The sequence below is a fragment of the Nematolebias whitei genome, chromosome 12, assembly GCF_014905685.2.
Source record: "Nematolebias whitei isolate Nwh7 chromosome 12, NemWhi1, whole genome shotgun sequence".
Lineage (NCBI taxonomy): Eukaryota > Metazoa > Chordata > Actinopteri > Cyprinodontiformes > Rivulidae > Nematolebias > Nematolebias whitei.
The window spans coordinates 2164000-2174778 of record NC_056509.1 but is presented as its reverse complement, the minus strand read 5'-3'; the positions used below and the strand labels follow the sequence as shown (position 1 = coordinate 2174778).

At 45.6% G+C, this 10779-nt stretch overlaps 1 protein-coding gene across 1 annotated transcript in view; it reads left to right on the top strand.

Annotated features, from left to right (window-relative positions):
• The window catches only part of rpf2 (ribosome production factor 2 homolog), a 72243-nt gene that overhangs the window by 29085 nt on the left and 32379 nt on the right, over positions 1-10779 (top strand). The window contains exons 3-4 of the mRNA XM_037685690.1: positions 1568-1605; positions 10765-10779. The exon at positions 10765-10779 is cut by the window's right edge and continues 25 nt beyond it. Of these exons, the coding sequence (XP_037541618.1) occupies positions 1568-1605; positions 10765-10779 (53 nt within the window). The remainder of the gene's footprint in view (positions 1-1567; positions 1606-10764) is intronic.

The following is a 10779-nucleotide window of genomic DNA, read 5'->3' as shown; positions in this document are numbered from 1 at the left end:
GCAGCAACATGAAACTGATCAGCAGCAACATGAAACTGATCAGCAGCTACATGATGTGATTCTTCACAGTGTTATATATTCATGAGGCTGCACAAACTCAAGTTCATGATGCTGTTTGACGTATTGTTTTGGTTGTTTACTGCTATTAGTGCTTAGTGTTTTATTAGTAGATGTTTTTTAGTTGATATTTTTCTTAATTCATATCTTAGATCTTATTACTGTTTTTCTTTTACATTTTGTTGTCTGTAACTGGGACCCTGTGTACATAATTTCATCCCAGTTCAGTATTTATTCAACATTTTATTTTTTTACTTTAAAAATAAAATAAATCAAGTCCTTATCGGCACAAATAAAGTGATGTGGAACATGTTGCATCTGTTCTTACCGAGCACAGAAGCTGCAGCGTTGTGCTGCTCTGTGAGGTGCAGCTGGGCTGTGATGGAGCTCTGTCAGGTGCAGACTCCTCTGATGGAGCAGGAGCCGGGAGGCTTGGAGGGTTTAATGTGGAGTTTAGAGACGAACCGTCACGCGCTGAAATATGTTCTGGATAAAATACAGTGAGAAACGGGACCGGAGGACAGTTAGCATTTATGCAAACTAGCTTAGCATCGTAGCACCGACGTTGTACTATTATGGCGTCAGCCTCTTTTGTTAGTTAAAAATATGTTCAGAACCGATGGGATGAGTCACTTAAAATATGTTTAAAGTTAGAAAACACTCACCATCTTCTATAAATGGTTCAAGTAGAGCAGTAGTCGTGTCCAAACCACCCTCCAATCCTCCATCTAGCTCGCTTTGACTTTTTTCGTCGGCCACCAAGCACAACAACACCTGCACTTCTGCATTTGACCACGGCTTTGATGTTATTGTTGTTGTATAGCTTCAAAATACTAAAAGATACTCTGCTCGTGTTATCGCTAATGGCAAGCGGTAGAGAAAAAAATGGTGGATCGGGTTGTTTGGAAAGACTCCACAGACTCCTCCCCCCGACCAATCAGTGACCGACAGTGTTTCTGACGTCACGGCGCGGCTCGCTCGGAACCCTTGAGAAGCCGGGCCAGAATTTAGGGAGGCGAGCCGGTCACAGGAACAGTGGAAAGACCTCAAACGCGCTTCAAGCCGGAAATATCCGACCCGCACCGTGACGGTGGTAAAGGGGCAATAGATGAGGTACATACAACAATACACAATCCTATAAAAAGCATATCAAATGAAAAAAAGACAAAAGTATAAGTGCTATGTGTTATCATGGTGAAATTAGTTATTTGTATTTAACCCATTGCACCTGGGATACACCCAGATGGAGCAGTGGGCAGCTATGTAAGTGCCCAGGGAGCAATTAGGGATTAGGTGTCTTGCTCAGAGACACCACGACATGTGGGAATGGAAGAATAAAAAGAAGTAATATAAGAACGAGTTGAACCTTGAGGTTGGAAGTTTCATCACTAAGCCACTGGAACGGCTTTCACAGAGAATATCTGAGCGACGAGGAAGGTTTCAGCCAGAACAGTGATACAACTGATTTGTCATCAAGTGATCTGATTTATAAATGTTGTTTCTTTTTCAGTATTCTCTGAAAAAACCTGATGCTGTGCTGTACAAGAAGTAAGTGTTCCCAGAAACCCTCTACTGATTTCTTTGTTTCTTGAAAAGCTATTTTGAAAGTACGTGTTAATTTCTGAACATAACATGTACAACAAGTTGGTCAGCAGAACTCAGCCGAGCTCTGTCAGAGACAGAACCAGTCTGACAGGTGACGTCACGTGCGTCGCAGTATGGCAGCACTGATGGGAGCTCCGCTTCCATTCAATCTTTTTTATTCCTGTTTTTGTTTTAATCTTTTTTTGCGCCTACACTGTGCACTCACGCTACGGGTATGACTGTTGGATAATTTAATTACCCTATCATCAGCTCATTAAACAAATAAGCCACACAGGAAAGGAGAAGATATTTTCTCATCCCAGGGTTTAATCTTGCAAGATGGAGCAGCGTTGAAATACAAGCATCAAGATATTTACATGGCGTTTTGTCTCCAAGTCTGCTTAAGAAGAGCATAAAGAAGGGTCTTTTTATAATGCTTATCAGACAGGCGAGGTAAAGACAACCTCTCAAGACAACTCTGCTTTCCAGCTTAGGCCCTTGAAGGCATCAGAGTTTATCAGCTATCAGTTTTCAGTTATCAGGCTCCTCTGAATAGACAGAAATACTCGTCTTCACATACATGGTTATATAACATTTGACATCAGCAAGTGAAAAACATCTATGACCTTTATATCCCCAACAATGACCGCAACACTCTTTTGAAGTTTTCTGTGTCGCTGCCTTGTCATCGTGCCATCCTGCCATCGTGGTTCAATTCCTGGCCCCCCGCCAGACTTTGGTTCAGGCTCTGGCCTGTCCTGGCGGCCATCTCCATGATCCTCCATCTGCCTACATGAACCGAAATCTACGGGTTCGTTCAGCTCTGCAGGGAAACCTTAGATGGTCTCTGTCTGCCAGACCCGGTTCTGGAGGACAGACTGGGAGGGTAGCTGCTGCGGTCATTGTTACCATCAAGCTGCAAACGGAACCTGCTGACAAGACCTGCTAATGCCACTAACCTCTAACTGCTCACGTCTCACTGCTAACCAAACCACACTGTAGATGTTTTGTTTTTTTTCACGTTTGGCACCTTGTTTTTACATTTTTGCTGTATACTTTGGCATTTCTTGTTTGTTTTTTTTAGTTTGTTTGTTTGTTTGTTTGTTTTTTGGCCAGTCGAGACGGTTCTTCTCGTCCTCATCATTTCATTGCATTGTTGACCTGTGTTTGCATATGACAAATAAACCAAACCTAAACCTGACAGATTAGAGACGGGTCCATTAATTTCACAAACAAATGAATGGACTTTTTTTAATGGTGGTTTCATTTTTTTGAAAAGATTAAATACCTTTTTCTTTTGGCTTTTCCCTCTTCAGGGGTCGCCACAGCAAATCATCCTCCTCCATCTCACTCTGTCCTCTGCATCCTCTGTCCTCACTCCAACTACCTCCATGTCCTCTCTAACTGCATCCATATATCTCCTCTTTGGTCTTTCTCTGTGTCTTTTTCCTGGCAGCTGCATTTCTAACATCCTTCTACCAATATACCCACGATCCCTCCTCTTGACATGTCCAAACCATCTCAGTCTGGCCTCTTTAACTTTATCTCCCAGTTGTTCAACCTGTGCTGTGTCTCTGTTGATCTCATTCCTAATCTTATCCATCCTTAGGGATGGATCCCTAAGGAGAACCTCAACATCTTCAATTCTGCCACATCCAGTTCTTTCTCCTGTCTTTTTTGTCAGTACTACTGTCTCCAGACCATACAGCATAGCTGCTTTCACAACTGTCATGTAAATTTTTCACTCCATCCTGCCTGGACTCTCTTTTTCACTTCTTTACCACATTCCCCATTTTCCTGGACAGTGGACACCAAGTACTTGAAGTCTTGCACCTTTGACCTCTGCTCCTTGTAGCCCCACTGTTCCACCTCCTCCCTCTCATGCACACACATGTACTCTGTCTTACTACGGCTGACTTTCATTCGTCCTCTTTCAAGTGCATACCTCCACTTCTCCAAGTTCTCTTCCACCTCTTCGCTGTTGTCTTTCTTTTTTTTGTTCCCTGTTCTCACCACTGATCACAATATCATCTGCAAACATCATCGTCCATGGGGATTCTTGCCTGACCTCATCTGTTAGTCGGTCCATCACCAGAGCAAACAAGAAGGGACTCGGAGCCGATCCTTGATGCACTCCAACCTCCACCTTGACGCTATCTGTCACTCCTACAGCACATCTCACCACTGTCCTGCTGTCCTCATACATGTCCTGTACCAGTCTAACATACTTTTCGGCCACTCCAGATTTTCTCATGCAATACCACACCTCCTCCCTTGGCACTCTGTCAGATGCTTTTTCTAAATCCACAAAGACACAATGGAGTTCTTTCTGACCCTCTCTGTTCTTCTCCATAAGCATTCTCAAAGCAAAGATGGCATCTGTGCTGCTCTTTCTTGGCATGAAACCATACTGCTGCTCACAGATAGTCACCTCTCGTCTAAGTCTTGCTTCCACAACTCTCTCCCAGATCTTCATTGTGTGGCTCATTAACTTAATTCCCCTGGAGTTTCTCCAACTCTGTACATCACCCTTGTTCTTAAAAATGGGCACCAGCACACTTCTTCTCCATTCCTCATCCATTTTCTCACACTCAAATATGCCATTGAATATTTGAGTCAAAAACCTCACTGCCATCTCTCCAAGACATTTCCAAACCTCCACTGGTATGTCATCATGTCCTACGGCCTTCCCCTTCTTCATTCTTTTCAGAGCTTTCCGGACTTCACCGTTGCTAATCTTTACCAATTTTCTGGTCCATAGTTTCCATGACCTCTACTTTTCTTTCTCTTTCATTCTCTTCATTCATTAGCTCATCAAAGTACTCCTTCCATCTTCCCACCACACTCTCCTCACTTGTTAGAACATTACCATTCCTATCTTTAATAAGCCTAACCTGCTGCACATCCTTTCCAGCCTGATCCCTCTGTCTTGCCAATCGGTACAAGTCCTTCACGCTCTCTTTAGTGTCCAGTCTCCCATACAACTCATTGTACGCCCTTTGCTTTGCCTTAGCTACTTCCCTCTTTGCTCTACGTCCCATCTCCTTATATTCCTGTCTCCTCTCTTCAGTCCTCTCACCGTCATATTTCTTCTTGGTTAATCTCTTTCTTTGAACAGCTTCCTGCACTTCACTATTCCACCACCAGGTTTCCTTATCATCCATTCTCTGTCCAGATGACACACCAAGTACCTTCCTACCTGTCTTTCTAATTACTGTTGCTGTAGTAGTCCAGTCATCTGGAAGCTCTTTCTTACCACCCAGAGCCTTTAACAGGTCCTCTCTGAATTTCTCACAACATTCTTCCTTCTTCATCTTCCACCATTTGGTCTTCTTCTCTGATTTGACTCTTTTTCTCTTCTTCACAACAACAGTCATTCTACACACAACCATCCGATGCTGTCTGGCCACGCTCTCCCCTGCCACAACCTTACAGTCTCCAATCTCCCTCAGGTTTCCTCTTCTACACAGAATGTAGTCGACCTGCGTACTCCTTCCTCCACTCTTATAGGTCACTCTATGTTCCTCCCTCTTTTGGAAATAGGTGTTGATTAGGGGTGTAAATCATGAACTTTACCATGATACAATATTATATTGATTTGTTTGTATGACGATACGATTTTTCTATCACAATGTCTGTCACAATTCGATTTTTATTCTATTCGATTCACAAGTCTGCGATCATTATATTGCAATGTCAAATGCCCATTTCATTTACATATAAATAAATTTACAAAAACAAAATATGATTAACCATTTTATTTCTGTTATTACAGACACCAGGCATTTAAATAACAAAACTTTTTTTATTAAAGAAAAAATAAAGATAAATGACCTGTTCAGTATAGTCTCACATTTCTCATGTTTAAGTGCATTTTTTTATACCAGTTAACTAAAAGTGACCTGATGACCTTTCAGTTATAAAGAAAGAAAAATAGATATTGAGCTTACATAACATGGCTATCAATGCTGTGTTTCTTTTTCAGGTGAACGGCCAAATTTGTTGTTTCCTGAGTATTTGAACTCACACTGGCACCTGTTGCGTACGGCATGAGTTTTATCTGTTGAGCCGTCCTTCTGTCTGAATCCAAAATATTTCCACTGTGTTGATTTAAATCCAGCAGGAGAGTGAATTTCATTGTTTTCTGCCTCGTCTGCCATGCTGCTGAGGTGGCCGCAAAGCACAGCCGCGCACAGAAATGGTGACGGACGTGCCTTGGGAATTTTAAAATAAAAGCGTATTTTAAAGCTGATGATATGAATCAATTTTTTAATTTTGCCACAATATAATTGAATCATTCATCATTTAATCGGTATAGCAATTTAAATTGATGTATTGTTACACCCCTAGTATTGACTACAGCCATTTCCATTCTCTTCATAAAATCCACCACCATCTGTCCTTCCTGGTTTCTTTCCTTGACACCAAACCTACCCATCACTTCCTCATCCTCTGTTTCCTTCACCAACATGTCCATTCAGGTCTGCTCCCATCACCACTCTCTCCTCTCTGAGAATACTCTCTATCACTTCATCCAGATCTTTCTCCTCCACATCATTTCCAACCTGTGGAGCATAACCACTGACAACATTTAGCATCAGACCTACTACTTCTACCTACAGACACATCACCCTATCTGACACTCTCTTCACCTCTAGTACATTCTTTGTCAACTCCTCCTTCCGGACCACCCCTACTCCATTCCTCTTTCTATCCACACCATGGTAAAACAGTTTGAACCCTGCTCCAAAGCTGCGAGCCTTGCTGCCCTTCCACTTGGTCTCTTGGACACATCAAACATCTACCTTCCTTGTCAGCATCATGTCAGAGAGCTCTCTACCTTTTCCTCTCATTGTCCCCACATTTAATGATTAATAGATCAATCTAATCTAATCTAATAGATATTTATTAATAATACATGTTTCAACAAATAAAAAACAGTTGCTCTTGTTTCTATTCAAGTGGGTAATAAAGGACACATTAAGAGACATGTGAATAAAAATCTCCAGTTGGACCCAAATTTCTCTTGTTTTTCCCCCTGAGAAAGCATGTCACCCCCCGCTAACACGGTGCACACCCAGTTTCTCAATTTTTGGCTTACATGCTGCTTGGCTGTATGTTTAAGACCATCGCCATGATAGGAAACCTATCCACTGTGTTTTGGCTGAGGTAAGGAGGTTTTTCCTCTAATATCATCATTTGCCCCTTGCAGAAAAACAGCTCCAAAGCATAATGTCTACACCTCCATGCTTCACTGTAAGCATGGAGGTGTAGGTGGTTTGTGGCGGTGGTCGTGGGTCACCGATCTGGTAGCCTGGCTGTGCTGGTGTGGGTTCGGGGTGGGCGCTGGGGCTTGGGGTTCTGGGGGCTTGTCGCCCCCGGGCTTGGGCCAGTGGGGATCGGGGATCTTGGGCTCTGGCGGGCGGGTTGCCGGGCTCTTGGCCGGCTTGCGCTCTGGTGCCCGGTTCTGGGCGGGGGCCTTCGGCTCGCTGGTGGGTTGTGGGTTCATGGGCTGGGGGATTGGGTGTTTGGGGGCGTGACCAGTGGCCCCTAAGAGGGGGTAGTTTGACCCAGCCTAGGTGTCTAGTGTGCTATGTGTTTTGAGAGATGTCCGAATGAGGGGTGGGTGTAGTATTTCTTCTGGGGTGGGGATGGGGTGGATGTCCTTGGGGGTGGCCCGGGACTGTGCATGGCCGGCTGGCTGGCCCCTTTCCTGTGGTGGGGGCTCGCTCCCGGTGCTTCCTGGCACTGTCGGCGGTTGGGCGGGCGCTCTTGGCCGGGTCGTCCTGGTGGGGTTTGGCTTCATCTGGTAGCGGGCTGGATGGACTTGCGACCTGTCCAGGGTGTACCCCGCCCCTCGCACAGTGATTGCTGGACATGGGCACCAGCGACCCCCGTGACCCAAAATGGAATAAACAGGTAAAGATAATGGATGGATGGTAGCGGGCTGACTGCGGTTTGTGGGGGTCCTGGCGGCCCTCGGGTGTGTAGGCTGCTGGTACTGCTTCTGGCGGCCCTCGGGGCTCTGTCCCTCTCTGGTCTGGAGCTCAGCGGGCCTGGCGGTCGGTCCAGATGGAGAGGTGTCTTGGCCTCAATCCCTGGGTGGACCTTAGGGAGCTGGGGGGGGGGGGGGGGGCTGTTGGGTCAGTGGGGGAGCTGACTCCCTGTGGGAGCATTTGCTCTCACAGTTATTTCTCCCCATCCCTCACCATGCACCTCCACCCTCTTCGTTTCAATTCCATACATTTAGGGTTGTTTGGACTCAGGTGTGCTGCAACAATTTTACATCTTTGTTGACCATAGCCACCTGGGACTCAATTTTATTGTACACCTTAGACATTCATTCATAACATCCTCATGACATTCACATATAGGAACTTGAGGTGGGCACATGGCTGTGTGTGGTGGGATGACCTTACTCTCACCCCCTGTGCCTGTGCTCACTTACAACGGTTGCATTTAGACACTAGGGTTTGGATAGAGTTGGGGTGGAGGGGAAACTGGCATCATGCCAGCCTTTGCTCCTTCTTCTTTCCTTTTTAATGGCACTATACAACAACACACATCAACAGCACATCTAGGGGCGGGGGTGTATGTGTCGGGGTCTTATTTTTTTTATTTTATTTTTTTCCTCCCCCCCTATTTCCCTGACTGCCATTCTGGGGGTGGGGTCCGGGAGAAGGGCAGGCCGTCGGGTGTTGACCAGGACTATGTGGGGGTTCGGGGTCTGGGGGGTTGCCGTGGGCGGTGCTGGCGCTGTGCTCTCCCTGGGGTTGTTTGGACCCCCTGAGCTTGGCTCTTGGGTGCCATGGTTGGCCCGCTGGCCGGGGTGGCTGCCGGGGCCTGGCAGGCGGTCGGCTGGGGGCGCGTGCTTGGTTGTTGGCGGTGTGTGGGGGTGGTCGGTGGCGTGTCCTCTTCATGGTGGGGGGTTTCCTGTCGGCTGGGCGTGGCCTGGGCCGGGTCTGGGATATTGGCTCTTCTCCGCTCGAGAATGAATAGGTTTACCTCCTGTGTTTGGGCATGGGCTGCCCCCTGTAGAGGGCGGGTACATGTCTTGGACCTGGGGGGTATAGAGTGCGTATCGGGAATAAGAATGAAATGTATCGTTATTGTATGTCTTTGAGTAAGTGGGTGTGAGAATGAGGTTGGGATTGTGTGATTGTGTCTGTGTATGAATGGGTATTTGTTAGGCCGAGACTCGGACTGCCCCCTCTTTGATACAACTGGGGGTGCTTGGCATCGCGCCCCTATTGCGTGGCCCCCTGGTGGGTGTGCCCTTGCCTGCCGGCGCGCTTGGGGCCCTTGGTGTCGGGGGCTGGGCGCTTGGGCGTGTGTCGGCTCGGCCTGGTGTCTGCCTGGTGGGGCTCTGGTCCTCTGGCCCTGTCAGGCCTTGGCCTGGGTGGTGTGGGTTCTTGGTGCCCGGGCCTCGGTGCCCAGACCTGGACCTACATCGGTGCGGCGGGTTCTGGCGGGGGCCTATGAGTTTGTCGCTGTTGGCCCCGGGGGGTCACTGTATGTGGTCGCTGGTGGGGATCTTCCGGCTCTCCCCTGTGGTCCGTTCTGGGGGGTGGGTGAGTGGTTCTTCCTGTGTGGGTGGCCCTGGGGTCTCCGCGGTCGGGGTCCCTCCTGGGGTCTTGGGCTCTGGTCCCCCCTTTTTCGTCTGCCTCTGGTCTTGGGGGTCGGGTCTCTGCTGCTTCACAGTTACTATTAAATGTTCTATTAGAGAAGCCTTATACACTTATGCATGCTCACAACCACACACAAATAGAAGCAGGGATGCTTATGTAGGCTTTATATGTAGATATATAGATATGTATGTGAGTGTATATTCATGTGTATGTATGTATGTATGTATATTGGCGTAGGTATGGGTATATATATTTATGGAAACTTACTGCAAAGCCATGAATATTTTAAGTTCTTCATACATATGTATTTTGTTGCTGTGTTTTGTCATGTTTTTTGCAGGTGAACAGACAGTGGCCGGGTGTTTTGACGTGTGCTCTCTTTGTGTATATTTCTTATATTTTGGAGTCTTACTTTGTCTTTTCTTTCTTTCTATCCTATTAAAAAAAATAATCCTACACTAGATAATCACTAGAATAAATATTTCATAATAATGTTGTGGAGAGGATGGCTGTAAGGGGAGAAGGGAGGCCATCTAGAAAAATAAAATAAAATAAAGGACACGTTAAGAGACATGTGAATAAAAATCTCCAGTTGGACCCAAACTTTCTCTTGTTTTTCCCCCTGAGAAAGCATGTCACCCCCCCGCTAACACGGTGCACACCCAGTTTCTCTCTTTTTGGCTTACATGCTGCTTGGCTGTATGTTTAAGACCATCGCCATGATAGGAAACCTATCCACTGTGTTTTGGCTGAGGTAAGGAGGTTTTTCCTCTAATATCATCATTTGCCCCTTGCAGAAAAACAGCTCCAAAACATAATGTCTACACCTCCATGCTTCACTGTAAGCATGGTGTTTGTTTGGTCATACTCAGATTTTTCTTCCTCTGAACAGCGGGTAGAGTTGATGGTAAAAAGTTTGATTTGGGTCCCATCTGATCCAAGCCTTTTCTGAACCTTCAACCTGCTCACTGGCAGACAAGATGAGAATCTAAATGTACTTTTCTGAGCAGACGGACCCTGAGGGTACTGTCAGATCTCAGTCCATTATGGCTTATTGTGTTAGCTGAACTGTTTTTGGCAACTGAGTTGATTCTTAACCTTTCTCATCATCATCCATACCAAATGAGGCAAGCTCTTACATGAAGCTGGGTTGTAATGGTTCAGATACTTGATAACATGCAACTTATTATGTATTTATCTTGTATGTTATTGATTGTTTCTGGATTGTGAGTTGAAATTTTGTCTTTCTATTAAAATGAAACCACCAAACCATGTATGGTCTGTTCATTTCTTAGTAAAAAGAAAAACCATTAAAAAAAAAAATCGGGATCAAATCATTTATTTGCTGCACTATAGACAGTGACATGATTGTATGAAATGACAATATTGAAATCACTTCATACACTATAATGAAAATATTGTTTGGATTGCCATTCATGAGTTTGACAGAAAAATCAGTGGCTGAATTTTAGTACAGTAAATATTTGTTTTGCAGAAAGAACATTACTCG